The sequence below is a fragment of the Macrotis lagotis genome, chromosome 2, assembly GCF_037893015.1.
Source record: "Macrotis lagotis isolate mMagLag1 chromosome 2, bilby.v1.9.chrom.fasta, whole genome shotgun sequence".
Taxonomy (NCBI): Eukaryota; Metazoa; Chordata; class Mammalia; order Peramelemorphia; family Peramelidae; genus Macrotis; species Macrotis lagotis.
In genome coordinates this window covers 95,647,769-95,672,982 of record NC_133659.1, presented here as the reverse complement: position 1 = coordinate 95,672,982, position 25,214 = coordinate 95,647,769, and the positions used below count along the sequence as shown (strand labels likewise).

Genomic DNA, 25,214 nt, shown 5'->3' with positions numbered 1-25,214 from the left:
TTTTTCATGAGAATAATCTATATAAATATTATAAAGATTATTCTTTCCTTAGTGAGAGAAAGACAAGATTTCATCTGCAGTATTCCATATTAAAGCATGCCTTTATCATCATACAGCTAACTGAAAGATCCAGAAAGAATCTCAGGTTAGTCCCCCTCACTTCATCCTGCTGCAAGTCTGTTGGGTCTCTACTCTCTGTCCTGAGTACACCCATACAATCCCCCCATGACAAACCTTATTGGAAGATGTTTCATTCTTATCTTCAGTGTGTTCTGTCGCTCCAAAATCTGTTAAGATGCTTGATCATTGTAGGTTCTAAATGAAACGCAGGGGGTCTTATCACTGATCCAAGTTTCTCTCTGACATTTTAACTTGAAGTCTAATGCCTAGGTTGCTTGTAATATTCTTCTTGTGGGTTTGCCTACCTCAGGTTGCTCTCCAAATCTAATGGGTAACTTTTTCCTCCAGGATTAAATAAAAAATTTTGTTTGGCATTCTGTCTTTCAAAGACTAGCCCTCTCTTGTCTTTTGTAATCCTTTTAAACCTTACTTTTCATCATGTGCTCTTAGATCCAGTGACAATGGCCTCTTGGTTGTTCCACAAATAAAACACTCCATCTCTTCATTCCAGTCATTTTCTCTGACTGTCCCCCATGCCTTCAATGCTTTCACTTCATTCTGATGATTTCTGCTGGATTTTCCTGGATTCATTTGTCTTGACTAAAATCCTATTTTTTATTAGAAGCCTTGCTCAACCTCTGTTGTTTCAAGTTATTTCCACCTTAATTATTTCCAATTTATCTTGTATATAGCTTGCTTTGTATATATATTTGTTTATAGTTGTCTCTCCCATTTGATTGTAAGCTCCTTGATAGGGATTGTCTTTTGTCTATTTGGTATCTCCAGTGCTTATCACAGTGCCTTGCACATAATAGATGCTTAATCCATATTCATTGATTGATTGGTTATCTTTCCTCCTGCCACAGTATTTCTTGCATTGGAAGCCTCTCCATTTGCATTTGTAGTTGTTGTTCAACTATTTCAATTGGGTCATATTATTCAAGACTTCATTTGGGATTTACTTATACTGGAGTAGTTTGCTATTTCCTTTGCCAGCTAATTTTAAAGATGAGGAAACTGAAGTAAGCAGGAGACTGTGACTTACTGATAGCTATTAAGTATCTGATGTCAGATTTGAACTTGTAAAGATGAGACTTCCTGACTCCCAGACTCACTCTGCATTCACTGGGCCACCTAGCAGCCCTTGCACTCATAGAACTAGTAATACCATCTTTACAAATTAGTGGAGGAAAAGAGAATAGAGAAAAACTTTTAGGTAAAGAGTGGAGTTGAAAGATGTCAATAGGATGCTCTAATTGTTCATCAATTAGGAAACAAAGGTTTAACTGATGAATGGATGAATAAGTTAAAGTATGTTTGTGTGTGTGTGTGTGTGTGTGTGTGTTTAGTGTGTACGTAACAGATTATTAGTGACTCAAGAGAAAATGAAGATTTCACAGAAGCATGAAAAGAATTATTTATATGCATATATGTCTATATATGTGTTTATATATCATCTATATTTGAGTAGTAGTAGTAGTAGTAGTAGTAGTAGTAGTAGTAGTAGTAGTAGTAGTAGTAGTAGTAGTAGTAGTATTTAGCAAGATTCTATTCTCATTTATTCACAATCAACTTTCTATCACCAATTCTGTGCATTTTCATGGCTGTTTCCTCTACCTGCAAGTCTTCCTTCCCTTACCTTTCTCTTTTCTATCCAGATATAATTCAGTTAGCATCCTCTACATGGAAATTTTCTTGCGCTTTCCAACTTCATGTTTTTCCTTCCCAAATTTTATAATTGTCTACTTTGTTTCTATTTTATTTATGTTTATTTTGTACTTTTAAGTATTCATGTAGTCTTTTCTGTTAGGTTATGAACTCTTAAGGAGTAAGAATTCTTTCATTTTTTGTATTTATCTTCTAGGGTCTAGGTCTGAATAAATTCTTAATTGATGAATCTAGTTCATTCTGGGTTTTTCATAGTTTTATGGTGATAAAGATATGCTTCAAAATGGAATACTACAGATGAAATCTTGTCTTTTCTCACTAAACAGAGAACAAACTTTATATAGATTATTTTCATGACAACTGCATATTACTGGGAAAGTAGGCATATGTCAGTAAGGTATAAATGTGAATTTGTGATTTCATTGATTTAGTTCTCTCTAATGAATGTATATATATATATATATATATATATATGTATATGTATATGTATATGTATATATATATGAACAACTGCCCCCTCCTCTGCATGTAACCTTTAAGTTTCCCACAGAGGGTCTACCCAACTTACTAGAGACCTTTTTTACTTTATTCTGACATTGCAAGGTTATCAGTAGACAAGTATGACTGTTTATCTGTCATCTCCTGCCCTTAGAACAACCAACCTTTTTCTTCTTCCTGTCTTACAATTTCTTTTGACATAATTTTTTTTGTTCTACCTTGTTCCTCATCTGTAAAATATTGTAGCCTTATATTTTCTAAAAGCTTTATTTCCCCTCTGGATATTTTTCAATATTCAAAGTCAGTTGTATTTCATACCTTGCTATTGTATAGGAATCAATCATACCCATAACTATGCCCACTTTAACAAAATTATCTACCATACTAGTAACCGTTATGCTCTAACAAACAAGCTACCAGTGATCAATATTATCCATACTCATAACTTCTCAAACATGCTAGGATATTTCACTCACCTATTCTACCGAATGTACCCTCTAGCTAACTTAGATTTAGGCCAACATTACATTAGTATTTAGAAGCTGCACTTCAGTTTTCATGGCAGTTAGTAAAGGTGCTTTGCAATGTCCCTCAGGTAGCTTTAACATGCTCTTCTCTGCTATTATACTGATGTTCATGCTACAGTTAGGGTTGTTAATTTAAGGAGGTCCTTAGGCAGATTTTAGTGCCTCTGATTTTGATTTGGAAAATAAATTTCAGCTTTGAAATGAATATAATATTTGTATTTTTCTTTGTAAACTTATGTATTATTTTTGTGCACTTAAGATGTTTTTTGAGGTTTTACAAAACTACTTGAAAAGGGATATAGGGCACACAAAAAACATAGCCTTTCCAGCTCAGTAGGGTATCCCATCCCAATGTATGCTGTTTGAATAATAAATATTCTGAATCCATTTAGACTTTACTGTGTCAATGGACAAGCACAGGGTCCTCACAATTGATGCAGTCAGTGTCACTTAACAGACAATAACATTTGGAGTATCTCATTGTTTACCAGGAATGCTTAAGCCTAGGTAAAGGTGCTACTTTTTTTTTAACATCAATGTGACCAAATATCTTTGACAAGCATTTGTCTCTTTTACACCTTGCTTGATATTTTTGTCAGCAGTTGAACAGTTACCATTTCTGTTGAAATATCTCTCAGGGATCTTGAAAAATTTTAATGCATGCACCTTATTGAGAGTGAAATTCATGTTTTGCTTTACCAGTTTAAATGCTTTTTTATAGTAATGGAGTCTTGTATCCACTACATCTTAAAATCATGTGTGAAATTGTCAAGTTGGTGGTATTGGTTGTGACTTTGAACCTCAAAACACAATTTTTGAAAGTAATAATGGATCTGATTTATCAAACAAGTAGGTATAATTTAATTGCATTGTAGTATGCTTGTAAATGAATAATATGAAATATATCTGTTATTGTTGATGGTCTTGCATGAACTGTAGAGTTTATATTTTATCCTAAGTAGAGAATGGAACTATTGAAATTTTTTGAGTAAAAGAATAACAGGGTCTGGCTAATTAGGTTGAAGCATATCCCATACATACATTTTTCTCAAAGATTATATTGGTTTTGTGTAAAATCTCACTTGAGTTATTCAGAATTGCTATAATAAATCACTATTTCTTAGAGTATTGCAATATTTAATCTGACTTTCCCTTTCATCTTTTTTTCATTTATCAGATGCTGTACACTGAAATGAGAATTTTAGATTTCATTTTACTAGCTACACTTATCTACCCATATATTTTTTCAGCATTTACCTAACTTTTGAAATAAATCACTTTTATAATGTTTCAAATTGTTTCTTGCAGTACTTGTTCTATTTTGCAGCATTAGCTAATAAATAATTTCAGGAATGTTGGTTCAAAATGCATAGTACATATTAGAATGCTTTGTAGCTTTTTTTGTTTAAAATAGCTTTTACATTTTTTAACTTAAAATACTAGCTAAAATGTATCCATATATATGTATATATGTATGTGAAGTAAAACATCAAAGGAGAATTGCACATGAAAATGCAAATCTCTGTCATCCACAGTTTGCTTTTAAGTATATAATAAATTCAAACTTTCATATTCCAAGCTTTACAGCACTAAGATGATGCAGTAGAGAAAATATTAGAATTGGAGTCCGATATTTCTTGTTTTGAGATGCTACTTGTAACACTACTAGATAATTTCCCTTTGGCAATTTACTAAATATCTTTGATCATTCAGCATGAAATATATCTTAAAGGATAAAGTTTCTTATTTCTTTAAAACTATACATCTCCAGTTGATTGTTTCCTATAACAAAGTTTCTTAGGGCAGCTAGTTAGCACAGTGGATAGAGCACCAGCCCTGGAGTCAGGAGTACCTGAGTTCAAATGTGGCCTCAGACACTTAATTACCTAGCTGTGTGGCCTTGGGCAAGCCACTTAACCCCATTGCCTTGCAAAAACCTAAAAACAAAAAAAAAAAAAACCCCAAAAAACAAAGTTTCTTAAAAATTTAACAACTTTTATGTAAATAGGGATAATGAAGCATTTGTTCTTTAAAATTATTTTGTGATTCTGTACTAGTTTCTACCATTCAGGCTTATTTACCTTATGTTAATTGAATCCAGATAGGTTTGAATGCAGATTTTATTTGTAAACTCTGAAGATTTATAAATTATATAAATTTTTTCTTGTAATAGTTTTAATTTCCCTCCAAAGAACACTAAAATACCATGAATCTCTTTAGTGGTTACATTAATATTTGAGGATCTACTAAGTTTACAGAAAGAGAAAAATATTATGAATTTTCTGTTTTTTAAAAAATTCAGTTAATTAAAGGAATTAAATTATTTTAAAGAGTTTTTTTAAGTCAGCCTTAATGACAAAAAAATATATTTATAAGCATTTATTGTTTTAGAAAAAGATTAAGCTTAAAAATAAGTTTATTGAACTTCTTTATAGTATTAAATTTTTGAATTAAAAAAAATGCTTAGCCCATAAAACCAGTGGAAAAAATTTGGTAAGGATAAAAGAACCGCAAAATTTGTTATTATCTTCAATGTTTTCTTATTTTGTTTTTGTTTTATGGGACAGTAAGAATGAAATGGTTTCTGAATAGCTGTTTCCTTTAATTCTGGTTCATTCTCATTACTATACCAATTTTTTTTTATTATGTTAAGGGATAATTTTGTAGTATATGACTGTTGATTTTTCCACCACAAATTCTACTTCATTTTAGAGGTACATTTTATTTAGCTTTTCCTGTGGATCTCAGATTTTTGATCTAGAAGGGACTTTAGAAGTCAACTTCTCCATTTTGTGTGTGTATACATATAATATATGCATATATGTATATATAATATTTATTTTACTGTAAAACTCTAACTTTTGTTTTCTTGCTTATATAAATTACAAAATATTTTCTTTGTTTATATAATTTTACATCTATAAAATAACCACCTATAACACCAAATTAACTGGTATGAACGGGAACATAGATTTATATAGAAAGTTTTTGTAAGTTAAAATTTGTAGGTTAAATAATTAAATTTAAATTTAACATTAAAATTTTGTAGGTTAAAATTCTTTTTTTTACACATAACTTAAATTTGTAGTTTTGTACCCTTCCTTTAGACAAATCTCTTATAAGCAGAATGTTTCAGGTTTACTTTTTTGTTAGTTTTCCAGACAGAAAAGGAGCCTGTAGACATTAGATATTCGGCTACAGAAAGGCAGTTTCCTTAGTTTTATTTGATTACTATAAGTTAGATTCCTGCTGATAGTTTAAGACTATTAGTGGTTACTTGACTATTCATCAGAAAACATTTCCTTTCCTTTATTTAACCTTTGATTCATGAATGTAAAGCTTTTATCAAAGTTATAATGGAAACCTCAGTGACCTGGATGCTTTCTTATGGTATTAAAATTGACCAGTGACTTTGAGTACAAGTCTTTCTTTTGCCTTGTGGTTCTTAAACTATATGAAGAAATTTATCTTATAAGGAAGCACATAGAATATGTCCCTCCTAGTATTTAAAAATTGTTGGTTATGATGTATTCATTTTATCTTTTTTTTCTAACGAAGTCATAACTTTTAGTTGTTCATGCAGTCATTTCATTTTTATTAAATCACTGCTCTTTATGTTTCAGTTTTAAAAAATACTTTTGCTTCATTGTGAAAGCTTTTAAATTAACCAGAATGAGAAGGCCTTCCCTGAATTTGAGTAGTCATACTTTAAGTAGGTTTTTTTCAGCCTTAATTTAAAACCTTAATCAGTCTGACAGTTTCTAAACCAGTGTGTATTAAAAATTGATTGTTTTTTTCTATATTAATTTGTCAAAGTTATAGGAACTCTTTCCATCCATACAGATGACAACTTAACTATAAAGTTATTAACTTTAAGTCTATATAACTTAACGTATGAAAATTTCTTGAAGAGTAGAGAAGTTCAGTGATTATTTATATGACTGCCTATCTACTGTTTGCCAAAATTGGGAAATAAATTCAGATTTCCTGAATGTGCATATCCAGTCCCATTTATTATACCACAGTACCTCTAATATCTTAAAGAAAATTAACGTTTAAATTGACTTCCTTCAGCTCAAAAATAACATTACAACTTCTGTATGTAGAAAATTTACATTTAGTGTTCAGGGAAGATATTTTGAATCTAAAACTGTTTTATGTCACTACATGCAAAAAAGCCCTTTGGTTTAATTGTTTTTTTCTAAGGGAGGAACTTTCAACCCTCCTCCATAAATACCTTCCACAACACCTCAGTTTGTTTTTGTCACATTAGGTATTTTAAAAGGTAAATTATTTTCAGTGAATAAAAGTTGATTTCTCTTCCCCTTTAATTTGAAAATAAAGGAAAGCAAAACTTTTCTATAAATATGCATAGCCAAACAAAACACATTCTATATATTGATTAGGTTGTAAGCCATATATGTCTTATTCTACATTCTGAATCTATATTATGATTTTGTTAGGTGATGGGTAGCATTCTTCATCAAAAGTCCTGTGGAATTTTGGTTAGTCTTTGCATTATTCAGAGTTCCTGTGTTTCTAAGTTGTCTTTACCTTATTGTTATTGTGTAAATTGTAGTCTTGGTTCTGCTTACTTCATTCTGAATCAGCTCTATACATGTCTTCCCAGGTTTCTGAAAATTCTGAATTTCTCCCTTTCATTTACCCTTAAATCACAATATTATATTCATCCACCATAATTTGTTCAACCATTTCCCAGCTGTTGGGTAGACCTTATGGTTACGGATTTTTACCATGGGAAAAAAAATAACTACTAAAATAATTTGGACACATAAGTTTTTTTTTCCCCCTTTTTGTTGTTCTTTTAAAATCTCTGATATATAGCCCTAGTAATTGTATCACTGGGTCAAAGGTTATGCAGTTTTTTAACTTTTGGGAATATATTTCTAAATTGTTTCCAAAATGGCTGGCTCAATACATAGTACTTCCAACAGTGTGTCAAAAATCTGGTTTTCTTTAGCCTGTCCTATACTTGTTATTTTTCATATTTTTGGTTAACTTTGTCAATCCAATATGACTTCAGTGTTGCATTAATGTGCACTTCTTAATTCTTAGCAGATTGGAGTATTTTTGCTAATAACTATTGAGAACTGTTGCCTTTTTAAAGCTCAAGTGTTTTGAAAATGGATAATTAAATTAATTTACATGATATTGTCATTTTTCTTGCCTTGGTAAAGCTTATCCATGAACAAGTAATATTTATTTAATTATTTAGGTCTTTTTATTTCTGTAAAGAATGTTTTGTAGTTTTATTTCTATAGTTCCTGTAGTTAGAATTTCAAGTATTTTATGCTTAATATAGGTAGAATTTCACTTTAGGTCTTTCTATAGAATATCAAGTATTTTATATATTTAATGTGAAATTTCCCTTTAGGTTTTGTTGTATGTTCAATAATCTCTAACAAGTTGTTAAATGAAAATTCCAGAAAGTACTAAGAATTTGTAGTACTATTTTTGCTAAATTGAGGAAGGAGAGGTTCATTACTAAAAGGTTGACTTAAAAAAAAAACCCAAAACAAGCTTTATCAAGGATAAAAATACAAAATTACCTTTAGAATATCCATTTTTATTTAACTTGAGGCAAACATTTATTAGGAGTTCACTGTTCAAACACTATACAAGTGCTATAACTATTAAAAGGACAAATTGGAGAACTGCCTCCCAAAGCTTACGTTCACTTAGGGAAAATGACATAGACATAGAATTATAATAAAATGTTTAATGAAATGTTAACCTGTGTCTGAACACAAGGCTAATACTTCCTTTTTCCTTTATATCCTTAGTCCATGAACCTAGTACATTGAAAATGGGAAACCCTTAATAATTTTTTTTCCTATGAGTAAATAATAGATAGATAAATTTTTCCTTATGGATAAATGATAGATAATTTTGTTATTATTCAGATGTTTCAGTCATGTCCAACTCTTTGTGACTCCATTCAGATTTTTTTTTTTTGCAAGGCAATAGGGTTAAGTGATTTGCCCTAGATCACACCTAGGTAATTATAAAATGTCTGAGGCCAGATTTAAATTCAGTTCATCCTGACTCCAGGGCCAGTGCTTTATCCACTGTGTCACCTAGCTGCCCCATTTGGATTTTCTTGGCAAAGATACTGGAGTAGTTTGGCATTTTCTTCTCCAGCTCTGTTTACAAATAAACCGAGGCAAATAAAGTCAGTAAGTGTCTGAGGCCATATTTGAACTTAGGAAGATGAGTTTTCTTGATTTCAGGCCTAGTACTCTTATTTACTTTGTTGCCAAATTGACTCACCCTTTGAGTCCTAACTCAAAAAAATGCCTTTTATTTTGTTATCTTCTATTTACAATTACTCTATGTTTATTTCGTATACACACACACACACACACACACACACACACACACACACACACATTTTTTTATATGTGCACTGTTTCGCCACTAATAAATGTACTTCACAAATAGAGATTTTTTTTCATGAATTGCATTTGTGTTCCCTAGAGCATTGTCTGACCCATAGGAGGGATTTAATGCATACTTATTGATTTATTGATTGGGTGGGAATTCTAGCCAGCTGGTATGAAGAAATGGGTAGAATTCTTACTTCCTATCACTGAAAGAATTCTTTGGACAACAACATAGATTAGTACTGATAAAGTCCCATGTAAATTCATTTTATGTAACTTTTATTGGACCATCCCTGCTGCATTGTGATCCTTTTCTGTATTTCTTATTGACTTTCTTATACCATTCCTTGCCTGCTATTCCAGTCCCTATCTCTACTCAAGCATCGGCATTCGTTACCATCCTCTTCTCTCTCAACAGATGACTTGACTCTCCAGTTGAGAAATCAAGACCATGCTAAGGAGGAAAAGCTTCATCACCAACTGGCTTACCACTTGATAATGCAGTCTTTATTTTACTCATGAAATTATAAAAAATGTAAAAGTTTAACATTTGTTTTAAGCATTAGGTATTACTAGAATTTTCCTATTCATTGAACTGAAGCTCACTATTTTAAAATTTTCTTATGTATAATTTGCTACTTTTTTCAGATAAGACCATTTACCTTTCTCTGATTCTTAACCTCTTAAAATTCTCCCAGATCTTTCACATGCTACTTAGAATGGTTCTACAATTACATCATAACTTGTTCTCTTAATACCTGAGAAGATAATTTACCTTGGATGGCTGATTTGAATTCATTAAGAGAAATTAAGCATATCCTTATCATTTTCCTAATTATTTTCATTGTATAAGAATGACACCATCCTATTACTTCTTCTTCTTTTCTTTTTTTTTGCAAGGCAATGGGGTTAAATGGCTTGCCCAAGGCCACACAGCTAGGTAATTATTAAGTGTCTGAGGTCAGATTTGAACTCAGGTACTCCTGACTCCAGGGCCAGTGCTCTATCCACTGCGCCACCTAGCTGCCCTTACTTCTAATTCTTTTTTTTTTATTTATTTTTTATTCTCATTTTGTACAAATGTTTTTTTACATTAATAAAATATTCTTGTTTACAAGTAAACAAAACAACCCTCCTCCCCCATGAGTATAGATAGACTTGCTTGGGCGAAAAAAAGTAAAGGGGAGAGAAAAAGTTAAAATAAAAAAAATAATAGTAATAATTGTAGGTATGGCCAGGTGGCGCAATGGACGAAGCACCAGCCCTGGAGCCACGAGCACCCGAGTCCATATCCAGCCTCATAAACCCAACAATCACCCAGCCGTGTGACATGCAAGCCACCCGATCCCCACTGCCCTGCAAAAACCAAAAAAAAGAAAGAAAAAAAGGACCCAAAATAAAATAAAATAGTAATAATAGTAGGGGTGGCTGGGTGGCAGACAGAGCATTGGACCTTGAGCCAGGAGCACCTGGGTCCAAATCCGGCCTCAGACACCCAAAGATCACCCTACTATGTGGCCCCAGGTAGGCCATCCAACCCCACTTGCCCTGCACCCTCCCCCAAATAATAATAACAAAACATGTGCTTGAGTCTTTGTTCCAACACCAAAAACTCTGTCATGGATGGATCTCATTCTTTATGATAAGTTCATCACAAAAGTTATTTCCATATTTTTCCACCGTTGCCATTGCTGATTGCAACTCCCTCCTTTCTTATTTCTCCACTACCATGTACTCTATTTTCTCTCTCTTTTCACTATGACTCTGCTGTAGGTAGCTGAGTGGCACAGCAGACAGATCCCTGGTCCCGGGGCCAAGAAACCCTGAGCCCCCATACCACCCCTTAGGCCCAGAATCCAGCTGGCCCTGTGGTCCTGGGCAGGCCTTCCAATCCCAGCCCCTTGCAAGAAGTAAGAAAGAAAATGTGTTATACCTGGCCACTCTCCCCCCATGGTCCATCCTCTCCTCCTTTATTCACATCCCCACCCCTTCCCCCTGCTCCCCCCTCCTTCTTACTCCAGATGTCTATACCCCATTGAGTATATATGCTGTTTCCTCTCCTAGTCATCTCTGATGAGAGCAAAGTTTCCCTCATTCCCCCTTGCCTCCCCACTTCCATATCATTGCAATAGCTCATTGTAATAAAAAAAAATCTTATATGAAATATCTTGGACTATTCCCCCTCTCCTTTTTCTTTCTCCCATTCCATTTCCCTTTTTTTCTATTGACTCCATTTTTACACCAGCTTTCTCCTGTGCTTCACCTATAAAAGCTCCCTCTACCTGCTCTATTAACTGAGATGGGTCATATGAATATTATCAGTATCATTTTTCTATACATGCAGTTCATCCTCATTAAGTCCCTCATATTTCCCCCCTCTCCTCCAATCTCCTTGCTTCACCTGAGTCCTGTATCTGAAGATCAAACCTTTTGTTCACCTCTGGCCATTCCAACAGGAACATTTGAAATTCCCCTGGTTCATTGAAAGTCCAACTTTTTCCCTGGAAGAGGACATTCAGCCTTGCTGGGTAGTTCATTCTTGGCTGCATTCTAAGCTCTTTTGCCTTCCGGTATATTGTATTCCAAGCCCTACGAGCTTCCAATGTAGTTGCTGCTAAGTCCTGTGTGATCCTGACTGCATCTCCACGATATTTGAACTGTGTCCTTCTGGCTGCTTGTAATATTTTCTCTTTGACTTGGGAGTTCTGGAACTTGGCTATAATATTCCTAGAGGTTGGTTTTTGGGGATCTCTTTCTCCGGGGGATTGGTGGATTCTCTCCATTTCTATTTTACCCTCTGCTTCTAGTATATCAGGGCAATTTTCCTGTAGTAATTCTTTGAAAATGATGTCAAGGCTCTTTTCCTGATCATGACTTTCAGGTATTCCTATGATTTTTAAATTATCTTTCCTAAGTCTGTTTTCCATATCAGTTGTTTTTTCAATGAGATATTTCACATTTTCGTCTAATTTTTCATTTTTTTTGTTTTAAAGTATTGATTCCTGATTTCTGGTAAATTCATCAATCTCCCTAAATTCTATTCTTTGTCTGAAGGATTTGTTCTCCTCAGAGAGTTTTCTTATCTCTTTTTCCATCTGGCCAATTTTGCTTTTTAAAGCATTCTTCTCCTCAATAACTTTTTGAACTGTTTTATCCATTTGACCTAAGCTGGTTTTTAGCATGCTATTTTCTTCAGCATTTTTTTGGATTTCCTTGACAAAGCTGCTGACTTCATTTTCATGTTTTTCCTGCATCTCTCTCCTTTCTTTTCCCAGTTTTTCTTCCAACTCCCTCATTTGATTTTCAAAGTCTTTTTTGAGCTCTGTCATAGCCTGAGCCCAATTTCTGTTTTTCTTGGAATCTAGATGCAGGAGCTTGTGCTTCCTCATCTTCAGACTGAGTATTTTGATCCTTCTTCATCTAATTTGCAAAATATTTCTCAATGGTCTTCCTTTTGTTTCTTTGCTTGCTCATTTTCCCAACCTGGGCCTCGTTTGGGGTGCTTCCTGAGCTTTTGGGACACTCCCACAAGGGTCTCAGTGTGTGAGGCTCTGTCCTCCCTCCTGGTCTGTGAATGACCACATGCACCCCCCCTCTGCCATGGGGCTGAGGTGGGGGGGCCTGCTGTTCTATGGGGGGGCCTAGACTGGGATCAGAATCTGAATGTGGTCAGAGTCCCAGAGTCCTGTTCCAGGGGCAGAGGACTGAGCTCACAGTGTCTTTTTACTCCCCTCCCTCAGCTCAATGGGCTCATGCCCTGGGGGCTCCTGCTTACTGGCTCTGCCTGCTTCTGTTTCCTGGATCAGGTCTGGGTAAATACCAAGCTGCTTGCTGTGTGCCCTGAGGGCTGGGCTCCAAGTGCTCTCTCTGGCAGAGGTCCCGTGCTGTTTCCCCACTTTGTGCCAGGTGCTTCCTGGGTTGCAGCTCTGGAGACTCCTCCGCTGCTGTGAGCTGAGGCTCCCAGTGCCTTGGGGCTGCCTCTGGGAGGCTGAAGTTCTTTAGCTCTGTCGGGCCACCCCTCCGGCTGGCTGCCCCTCCAACCCCGGGGAGCAGAGCCTTTCTGCTCTTTTCCAGGTTACCTTGAGTAGGAGAACTGCCTCACTGGGTCCCTTTGTGTGTTCTGTCTCTTGAAAGTTTAGTTAGAGTCCTTAGCTGATGAATTTATCAGAGAGCTCCTAAGACTCCATCCCTTCTTGTTGCCATCTTAGCTCCGCCCCCTACTTCTAATTCTTAACTTGATATTTAAGATTATTAATATTTTAGTCCCATATATATTTTGGAGCAATTTTGTGTGATTTCTGTCCATTTCTCAATTAATACCCAAATTGGATTACTTACCATTCTCATATTTGTTAATATCAAATGTTAAGTACTTGGAATACTCTGATGTCATGTGTACTTTGTTTGCAGATTTAGTTATAATAAGAACTAATATAGCATAATACCACATTTTTCATCATTGCTCTTCATAAAGTGATGTTCTTGAAATTTTTAGAGAAAAAGTAGGCATGGAATTAAGCATATGAAGATTGCCATCTCAGTCTTTTAAGCAATCAATGAAACTTCACAAAAACAAGAAAATTGGTCTTAAGAGTGTCCTTGTATTGTCATTCAAAGAATAGGTTGGCAGAGTTTGGTGTAGACACACTTGCAAGCTTCTTTCAGGGTCCTCTTACCACTGGGTTTTTCAAATATAGTTACTTCAGTCTAAATTACAACCCCTTAATGAAGATTTTAAAGTATAACTATAACTGTTAGACTTTTTAAACAATGAATGCCTGAAAAATTTTAACAAACTAAACATCATAAATCTTTTTTTTCCTGAAACTAAGTTACTGAATTAAATTGCTGATTGATAGAGAATATTTTAAAATGTTTTATAACAATTGCAAGCTTCCTTGTCAGGAAGGGGGATTTAACCCTTTCATTAAGTGAAACACCAGCATTTCTGTGCTTAAGGAAAAAAACAGTTTTTTTCCAAATTGAAGTCATATTGCAAAAAAAGCATTTCCAGTGATAATTTGCTTCATTTTTTAAAATGAAGCTTTTTCTCTTCAAAACATTGAAAGAAATCTGTTAAATAGATTCTAATTACTTATTTTCTTAGTGTAAGAATTTTAACAACATGAAAGAATTTCATTTCATCATTAATAGACATTTATTTAGCACCTGCTGTGGTGTCCACCTTCTCTTAAACCCTGCTCTGTATCTCCAAAAATCTGTAGCACGCACAGAGGCCACACAGTGGCCAGCAGTTGGGTTAGTTCTATCGTGATTTAAGGGGTGTCTACCTCAACATGTGAAGAATGGGCAGGTAGATGAGAATAATTTTCCAGCAACCTTATTAAGGTGGGTAAAATAGGTGTTGTGTTGATTGTTCAGACATCAAAGATGCTTGTACCATCACCTGTCTCCTTCCTTTTTTTCTGTCACTAAACTCTGATGACTTTGTACAACTCTTCTGTACAAATCAGGACCTCATCCCCTTGATGTCATTGGTTCTCTCTGAAAATGGAACGACCAACTGTCCTAAGTCCTCTAGATATGAAAAAGTACAATAAAAACATCAATAATTCTTTTAGAAGAGATAACATGTACATACGTTATTGAATAAGTCTATGCAAAACATGTATATATTAAATACAAGGTAGAATTTTTGGAGATGGGAGATGGAATATTAAATTGCCAAGGAAACATTTGACTATACTATAGAATATATCTTTTGAAATTTTAAAAAGTTAATCAGAGGAACTTATTTTTTCGTCAGATAAAAACTTTCTGCTTTTATTATCTTGATTATAGCCTGTACTTAAGAATTTCACTTTGGATGATTTGTACTTAATGGAATGACCTAGTGAGATTTGAGGAATATTAGTGAGGAGTCTTATTACAGAGATCCAGGGAAGAATTGATAAAGGCTTTATGTAACTAGACAAGTGGAGATAGCTACAAGAGATATTCTGCAGGTTGAAATGACAGATTTTGAAGGAGATTTTGAAGTTACTGATGGACCTTTTTTAAAAAAAGGCCAGAAACATTGTAATAAGCAAGCTATACTAAAATTATGTCCTCAGATTCTGTTATTGAGTTTAATGTACTACATGATAATTTTTTAAATTTTTTTTGATTTTTTAAAAATTTTTATTATACATGATAGTTTTTTATGAGAATAATTTAAAATGCTTTATAGTAGTTGTAAGTTTCCTTGTCAAGAAAATGTGGGGAATTTGGCTACTTCATTTAGTAACATTATGATGATTAAGAACAGTTTTTTATTTCAAAATGAATAATAATATTGCAAAGAAAATCCCAATGATAATTTGCTGCATTTAAAAATATTTTTTGTTTAGCATTTAGCAATAGATTGGATATGCAACTTGAGGGAGAGTGGGGTAAAAGGTTATATGAAGGGTGTAAATATAGGTGAATAGAAAAACACTTAGGGAAGTTAATAATTAGGATATGTTTAGGGGATTAGAATTCAGCTGAGGTTATGTTGAAATTGGTACTTGCAGTTTAAAATATGCAAATGATAGAAATATATACCTGAGACTTATGAGAGACAAGGGGTTTAGAATATATGGATCTAGTAGTAATTTGCATTAAGATGATTATTAAATTTACAAGAGTTGATGGAGTCACCAGGTCACAGTATAGAAATATTGAAAGGGAGGTAATGATATACCTAACTTACACCCTTAGTTAATGAACATGAAATGCAAGGTGAACCAGCAAAGATGATTGAGAAGGTATAGTCAGACAAAGAAGATCTTAATTGAGAGAAGGTAGGGTTATATTCAGAGAAGTTGGGAAGGATTGAGAAAAAAGCCATAGCATAAGCTCTTTAGGAGGTCATTGGCAAGTTTGAAAAGAACAGTTTTAATTGAGTTATGATTTTGAAAGTCAGATTGTAAATGTTTGAGAAATAAGTGAAAAGAAAGAAAGTAGAAGCAACTGTAAATAGCTCTTTTTTTTTATTATTTTTTGCAAGGCAGTGGGGTTAAGTGGCTTGCCCAAGGCCACACAGCTAGGTAATTATTAAGTGCCTAAGGCCGGATTTAAACTCAGGTACTCCTGACTCCAGGGCCAGTGCTGTATGTAAATAGCTTTTTCTAGGAATCTGGATACAAAAGGGAAGAAAGTAAGAGGATAATAGTTTGAGAAAAAAATGTCAGTCAATTTTTTGGAGGGGATGAATGTGTTGGGATTTAGTGGAGAAGGAACATTGAAAGATATTCAAGATTACAGGGCAGGACTTGTGAGATCAGTCTAATGGTGATAATAAGTAGGGCTGGAATAGATTCATGTAGAAAAATTAATTAATTAGCCTTCTTCAGCAAAAAAGATCACTTTTATCATCATTGGATACAATTTAAAGAAACAAGCTTAAGGAATAAATGCAGAAAAGGCATGATAGAGAGATTATGAGCAATACTTCTCTTTTCTTAGTAATCTAAGAGATGAACTCCTCACCTAAGGGGGACAGAAAGAAGGGATGATATGAGAGCCTTGAAGAAGGAAGAGAAAGCATAGAATTAGTCTCTGGGGAACAAAATAGAGAAACAATTAGGAGTAAAAAAAAAGATTACTGTAATGTGTACTCTGATTGTGCATATGATGGATCTAATCCAGATATACCTTGCTAGATAAAAATCCTATTTATATAAGCAGCTTTTGTATTAAAAACAATATGATTTTACTTTTGTAAATCATTTTAGCTGTAGTAGTTTATGTTTATCTTAAAAAGTTTTTTGATGAATTTCAGAGAATATAATTATTTTAGAAAACTTGGCATGTAATGATAAATATTGCATTAAAATCTAATTAAGATTGTAGCAAAACATGCAATTAATTTATAGAGATCCATATATTTCATATTTAGGAAAAATTTTATGCCTGGAGCAGAATATTATATTCATTCATTAATTCTTCAGTGTATTTATTGAGTCTCAAGTCACAATATTTCAAACCAATGTTGACATTATCTTTTTTTGATAGACACCTGAATTTTCAGTTTTTTAATTTGTATATTAATTTTTTTCAGCTACCTTCCATGGTTTGAGGTGTACTATAAGCTTTTAAATACGTTGGCAGATTATTTGGCTAAGGAACTGGTAAGCAATCCTTTTTTTTTTTTGTTGGGGGGGTTTAAAATTAAGTTTTATATTCACAATGATTCAATAAGAACAGCATTAGCTGATCCACTTGAATGGAAAAAGAGGGAAATTTTTCCTTTTCACTGTCATTTTTAGTAAGAAAGAATTTAGAGATAAATTATATTGACTCAAGAATAGTCAAATATTGTTTTAATTCTTTGTCCCGCTAAGAAGAAAGCAAACTACTTGTAGCATAATAAAACAACAAATTTGATATTTTCATTAACAGTTCATAAAGCAAAAGATTAAATTTGTTTTTATCACATTAGTATTAACAGTGACCTCTTATTTAATTGTTAATGCTTCATATAGTTATCGAATAAAAAAGACAATGACCAATTAGATCTTCATAGATTAAAATACCTGATAGGAGAATCTTTATTGATATTGAATAAAATGTAAAATTTTTGATGGGATATTCTGACATGAACCAGTTTAATTATTGTGTTAAGTTGCTACAGATGCCAGGAGACTAAGTACTTTGATGAATTTTCCATATTAATATATTCCTTTTCATGGTGGCACAAAAATGGTTACTTTTATTTTACCTTGTTTTGATTCATAAATTTCAAGTCTTCTGTTCTGAAATTATGAACTTAAGTGACAAATGGCAACTTTTGTACCATCAAACTATATTTACAGTTTTTCAGTTTTGCATTTGAGAAATTGGTTTCAGAAGTGCTATTAGTTTTCTAGGTTTAGCTTTTTTCCCCAAGATAAGTTTTTCCCCAATGAATAGTTTTTTCATGTCTCTTTGTAAATTTCAACAAACTTCCTCATGTCTGTCTTTCTTTGCCCTCTCATATAATTTTGAGTTATCTGAAGTAAATTTAACTAAAGCAAAAGAAAAAGATGGCAAGTAGTTCTTTTATAGGATTTGATTTTAGATAATACTTTTCAAGGCATTTTAACTCAAAATAGATATCTAAAATTACTTTAAAAATATTTCATGTGTTGGTGTGCATGCTTGAAATCCCAGATCCCAGAGAAGGCTGAGGCTACTAGATTAATTGCATAAGAGCTAGAGCTTAGAGCTTCAGTAGCCTTTGCCAATCAGATATTTCACTAATATAGTATTAGTGTGATGAGTCTCTGGGGAGGTAACTAGATTGCCTAAAGAAGGGTAAACTGATGCTAATTGAAAGCAGAACACCTATGCTGATCAATAGTAGTGTGATACAGTTACCCATGAATGAGTCCCTAACACTTCCATCCTAGATGAGATGTGAGAATCAGAAATCCAATTTTAAAAACAAATACATAAATGAGTAAATAAAATGTTTGACTTATCCTGTCTCCTCAATTTTAAATAATTTATAGAATAAGTCAGTAGGATAAATTATAATTATATTTTAGGGCCCCTCTTCCCTATTTAATAACTTAAGGAATTAATCCTACAAATAGTTATGTACATTTTAGAGGACAAAACTATTTGAGAGATTGATTTGCAGAAATCCATACATTGTAAAATAGCTAATCTTTAGATAAGGATGCTATGAAAGAATTATTGTTTTCTGGCACTAATAAATTCCCAAGTGGGGAAATTTGTAGAGGTTGTTTGGTTATTGTTTTTCAGTCATATCTGACTCTTCTTGACCTTTATTATTCTTAGCAAAGTTCCTGGAATGGTTTGCCATTTCCTTCTCTTGTGGTTTAATGCAAATGGAGATTAAGTGACTTGCCCAGGATCATTCAGCTAGTAAGTGTCTGTGGCCACATTTGAACTCAGACCTTCTTGACTCTAGACCCAGTGAGCTTTCTCTGTTGAGCCACCCAGCTGCCTTCAGATTGCCTAACAGTAGATGAGCCAAAAGTCATCATATTTTGATTTTTCATTTGCTTGCTTTTTTGGAAACAATAAAAATAATATCATTAAATTAATATTGAACTTAGTTTGAATCCTCTGATCACAAATTAATTGCAAAATTGAATTGTGCTATTTCCAAGGGAAGTGGAGTACTTGACTTTAAAATTTCCAGTAAATTATAATTTATTGCATAATTCCCTCACTGATAGTTGAGAATGTCAATATTTGATTCTTTTTATGCAGGTTTTAGTGAACATTTACAGGTTATGTGACATGCAGAAATCACTTTACCACTCTCACTTCTTCAAACAACTCTAAAACTCTTAGTTGTAGATAAGATACCCACCCATACTGTTACAGTGAATTGCTTTACCTGATTGTTTTCTGTACTGATGAAATCAAGTCAAAGGGTTATTAATTCCTGACCTTTACCCTTAGTAGTATTATATTTTTAAAAAATCATATAACAAATTCTTTGAATTAAATTAAGAGAAAAAGGAATAAAATACTTAACAAATAACCTCCAATTTACTAGTCAAATGACTTGATGTCATTTGTTTGATAAAAATGTACATTGCTTGTTAAAAATCTAAATGTTTCCTGTATGATTTTTAAAAATATTTTTGATATACCTTATTCAATCAAATTTTTAAAGTGTCAACTTTCATCTACAAATTTTTATGCTGATATTCCTGTCTTTTGTATTCCCAAGAAAATCCTCAGTAACAGTGTCAGCAGTTGTAATGAATGTTTTACAAAAATATAGAAATGGTATAGTTACATTTATGTGATTGTTTCTTAAGGTTATTTTTGTTTGCATATATATAATTAGAATTATTCATATAAATTCTCAGTGACTAATAATTTAATGTCCAAATGCCATGTTATGAGGTTAATAAGTTCAATCGTGGGAATGTTAAAATATTTAACAAATTTCCATTTAGTTTTGTCATTGAAATTATGCTTCTTTTTTGTTAAGGGGTATTAATATCCTGAAGTTTATCTTATATGGTTAGCAATTGTATAAATTGGTGTTATCAAGAAAATGAATCCTCTCTGTGGTGGGCCCGGCCTGAGTCTCGTAGAGCCCATGCAGCCCACTGGCTGCTGGGGCCTGGCCCGGTGCTGCCACTCCAAGATGCCCTCCAACAAGAGTCTTCAGGACCCAGCGGCTGCCTGCCTGCACCACCCTGGAGTGCCTGCTGCTGACCCTGGGGTCTGAGGTGTCCAAATGGGTCAAGAAGGTCGATTCGCTGCTTCGGGTCACAGACAGGTGAAGACACCCCAAGGGGGCAAGGATGCTGCTTGATCCAAGCTGCCCCCTTGGGGTCTCTTCACCTGTCAGTTCAAACTTGACTCCTCCTGGGCCCAGGGTGCCCCATCCTAATTCTGAAGGGGAGCCACCTCAGCAGGTCTGGCCTGTGGAGCCCCACTCCCCCTGCCGAGGGGCAGGCCTGGGATGACACCTGCTTCTCCTTGTCCATGTGGGAGGAAATTAACACTCTTTGGAATCAGCTCCGGACCTAGGCTCAGGTGACAGTGCTGTTGAGTCAGACTGTACAAGGTCTGATGGAAGATAGGGAGCGTCAGAGAGGTCAGATTGAAAATCTGGAGGGGGAGCTGGGTTGGCTGCAAGGGGCCCCAAAGGGTGAGCAAGGCTAGAGCAGTGAGTGGAAGACCTGAATATCGAGCTGCAGGATCTCTGTTGGCAACTACAGGCCAGTCTGGGGAAGCCAGGGTGACTGCCCTCTTGCGCCGGGAGCTACAGAACAATCACCAGCTGCTGTGGGAGGAATCTGCGACTGTTTAAGGGGAGCTGAAGCTTTTGTGACACCAGCTGGATCAACAGCAGGAATTGTTACTGAAGCATATGGCTGAGGCCAAACAGGCTCAGGAGTGCAGCTGGAAGGTGCTGGAGCAGGTACAGAGTGATCAGGAAGGCCACAGCTGAGTGGTGGATGCTGCCGGGGGGAGAGACCTGAGATGTTCGGCGGGAGATCGATCTTGTCCATGGTGTGCTTTCTCCAGGCCAGTGTCAGGAGGAGACCCCACCCTGGCCAGACTCTGCCATCTCTAGCTCTGACCTAAGCCTCCTGGACATTAACAGCAGTTGGGATGTCCCTTCTCAGGAGCCAGAGCTCTAGAACCACAACGAGTCCAGTACAAAGGCCAGCACATCCAGACCTCTGACATCTGATTATCAAGCAGGTCCCCCAGTCAGTTCCTTAGTGACCTCTGACTGGGCTGGCCGGCATCTCATGTCTTGACTTGCTGTAGGACAGAGGGGAGGGAGGACAGAGGAAACTACTCATCCCCTTCCCCAGGGCCTGCAGTGGCTTTCTCTGCCCCAAGATTTGAGGGGCTACTGGTTCCAAGTCCTTGCACTAATCCCTGGCTCCCTTCTTGTTCCTCCACATCTTTCCCAAGATTTATCTTTTTCCCCCCTTTCCCTAGATCTAATAAAAAGTTAACTATTAAAAAAAAGAAAATGAATCCTTACCTCTAGGACAAAAATTTTAATCAATTCAAAATGTATTAAACACTTAATTTTTATTGGCAATGTGTATGCAAACATTCATATTCACACTAATAATATATCCATCTTGGTATAAACAAACTGTAAGAAATTTATGCATGTAGACACTATTTCTGTAAAACTCTATAAAGTCTTCAAATGATCAAATTGAAAATGCCTCCACTGCAAATTAAGTTTTCCAGGTACAATCAGTATAATGAATTCATATAAGTATATACTTCTAGAGTCATTCTGTAAGACCCAGTTTAGGTAACTGCAATTTGATAAAAATGAGGGAAAACATATGAGACATATTCTTAAAGCAGCATGGTATGGTCAAAACATAGGGAATAAAGGGCAGCTAGGTGGTGCAATGAATAGAGTAGCAACCCTGGAGTCAGGAGAACCTGAGTTCAAATTTGGCCTCATACACTCACTAATTACCTAGCTGTGTGCCTTGCAAAAAAACAAAACAAAATAAAACAAAAACATAGGGCATAGAATAACTAGAGTTATGACAATATGGATTAAAAGCGACAGATAAGTGACTTAATATTCATAAGGAGTAATTTTAGTACATGTAAAATGTGGATAATATTATCTATTGTACTGCTTCATAGGATCACAAATGATATTATTATAAAACTTTTTGCAACTCTAACCTATACAATAATTATTGATTCCTCATTTGTAAAATATAAAAATATTTTTTACTACTGATCTTCCATTTTTGTGAGAAAAATCCTTTGTAGAAATAAATAGAAAAATTATGCAATCTTTATTATTTTAATTTCTTCAAATGCTCCTTTTGCATTCCTCCAAATGTCTAATATGTCTTTGCCTCTTAAATTATATAGTTTCTTAAAGAACATTTAAAAATAAAAAAGGCAAAGTTAAAAAATATAAAAGTTGTGTACATTTCTGCTGGCTTTTATGCATGTCATATATCTATATAATATATACATACATATACTTGTTATAATTGTATGTTAATACTTTATAGTAAACATTCATAGAAAATAAAGTATTATATCTTTTGTTTAGAAACTAATACATTCTGGGCTAAATGTAAGAGAGCAGTCATTAAGGAAGGAATTCATCAGTAATTTATACTTCCACATTTTAGTAGAGTATAGATTTGGGTGTGAATAATCCCCTCATAACTGAAAATTCTGCTGCTCTTTGAAGCTTTCAGTTTCTTCAGAGAGGAAAATGTGATTCATGATTTATGAATATGAATCTACCTTTATCTTTTTGGAGGTATTTTCAGTTTCTTCTCTATGTTTTTCATACTAAAGAAACAAACAGATTTTGTGAGAATAATCTATATTAGACAAATATTGCTTACTACCACTTCCCAGAGACAGGAATTTTCATAGAGTTTATTTTTATTGGAATTGCAAATTTTATGTTTATAAGAAAATATCCAGAGAAAATACACAGCAGAAATATATAGGAACTCAAGATTTTTATTAAATTATACATGCTTGGCATTGGTTCTGATAAGTAATTTTATTTCAGATTTTAATAATTATAAAATGAACTTATACCCTTTTACACCCTCAGGAAAATGATTTGAATGATATGCTAAAGTCACTATATAACCACCCTGTACCAAAGGCAAATACTTCTGTCAGTTTGAATGTGGTAAGTATTACCTGTATTTTTTTTTTTAATTTTCATAACCTTTCCTTCCAACTCTCCCTAGGTCTTACTTCTCTTAAGTCACACTCTCTAGTCACGATATTCCTCTCTGCTTTCTCAGACCATTGTCTCACCAGAATACTGCCATTGCCTTTAGTATAAAATACAAACTCCTTTGTTTGACATTTAAGAGCCCTTCATAATTTTTTTCCAGGCTCTTTTCCAAGCTGATAACACAACACTTCTCATATATACTCTAAGATCCAGTTAAATTGACCAAAGTAGTATTTCCTCGTGATTTCATTGCCTGCCTCTGTATTTATGCACAGGCTTCCCTGTGATGGAATTTTCTTTCTTCTCATCCTCACTATATGGTACCCTTAGCTCTTGTCAAAACTCAGTTGAAGTTCTCTACTTTTTTTCAATATATTCATGAGGAATTCCCATTCCTGTCCAATCACTGAAGATACATTGTTTATTTAGTTATTTGTAAAAAATATTGCATCCTGCAGGGAGAATAAGTTTCTCAAAGGCCTTGGCTCATGCATATTATACCTGCAACACATAACACCAAGCCTGGCCCACATAAATTTGCTGCTTCATAAATGCTTGCTTGATTGGTTGGAGTCATAATAGTTCACATTAAAACTTAAAACAAAAAAATCTATTTTGACACTTGTCCAGGAAAATCTTGATGGTGTTTTAAAATTATTCCTAGATGACAGTGCTGACAGTTTTTTCTACATCCTTTAACTATCATAAATTGCAATGTGGGTTATACTTTTGGTGCTTATTAAATGACATAGTTGTTATTTTGGAAAACAGATAATTCAGTGGCCATTCTAGAAGTTCCCTGATGACTCTTGTAAATTTGCCAGTTAGAATGAACAAATCTATGAGATTTTTGGGAACATTTTTTCATCTCGGAAAATTTAGCTTTATTTTAGACTAGGACAAAAGAGAAAGACAAATTAAATTTCCTTGAAAAATAAGCCTTTAATTTTTAACAATGCTTGACAAAAATTCAAGATATATAAGATTGTGTTTACTGTATGGGAATAAAAAAGAAAGATGGAAACTGGAGTTTTCATTTTATTGTTATAGGAAACTCTCAGGTAAGGAAATTGTTTACACCAATTCAAGTGATACCTTTTCTTGGACTTACAATTTTAGGTAGTTGCTTAGACCATTAAGGTTACATAATTTGTCAAGGGTACGCGGAGACACCACATACTAGATATGGGTCATGAATCTTGACCTTAGAGAGAAGCAGCATGGTATAGTGGATCAAAAGCTAATCTCAAAACCAGGAAGACTTGGGATTAACTTCTGCCATTACTATCTATGATACTGGGCAAGTCATTTAAACTGTTAGTGTTTCAGACAATGCTAAAATAGATAAAGAGTGATAATTTAGGGAAAAACTATAGGATAGAGCACAGGAGGACCCGAGTTCAAATTCTACTTTAGACACTTAATAAATATCTAACTGTGTGATCTTGGGCAAGTCACTTTACACCAAAACCAAAAAAAAAACCCCCAAATGAACCCCCCCCCCATAAAAATGATAATTTAATAATGAAATCCTATGGTTGAGTTGAGAAATATATCTACTCTGGAAATATTGTGCAAAAAAAAAACTCAACAAAGAAGAAAAGCATTACAAACTTATTTGGTCTCTTATAAACACCATGAATATCCATTGCTCTTTGGGTTCTTTGCTAACTTAATTCTTTCAAAATAATGGTGTCCCATGAATTAAAGCTATAACTTTTATTTATTTTAATTTTTTGAGTTCAGTTTCTTTTTTAAAATAACATATTGTCTTCTGCCAATTACATGTTGGAACAGTTCTTATCGTTCTTTTTTAAAGAC

The 25,214-nt window shown here is 34.2% G+C and overlaps 1 protein-coding gene across 3 annotated transcripts in view; it reads left to right on the top strand.

Annotated features, from left to right (window-relative positions):
• The window catches only part of DENND1B (DENN domain containing 1B), a 365,288-nt gene that overhangs the window by 174,633 nt on the left and 165,441 nt on the right, over positions 1–25,214 (top strand). For all 3 annotated transcript variants that reach the window (XM_074222288.1, XM_074222287.1, XM_074222286.1), the window contains exons 6-7: positions 17,262–17,331; positions 23,262–23,342. In XM_074222288.1, coding sequence (XP_074078389.1) covers positions 17,262–17,331; positions 23,262–23,342 — 151 coding nt within the window. The remainder of the gene's footprint in view (positions 1–17,261; positions 17,332–23,261; positions 23,343–25,214) is intronic.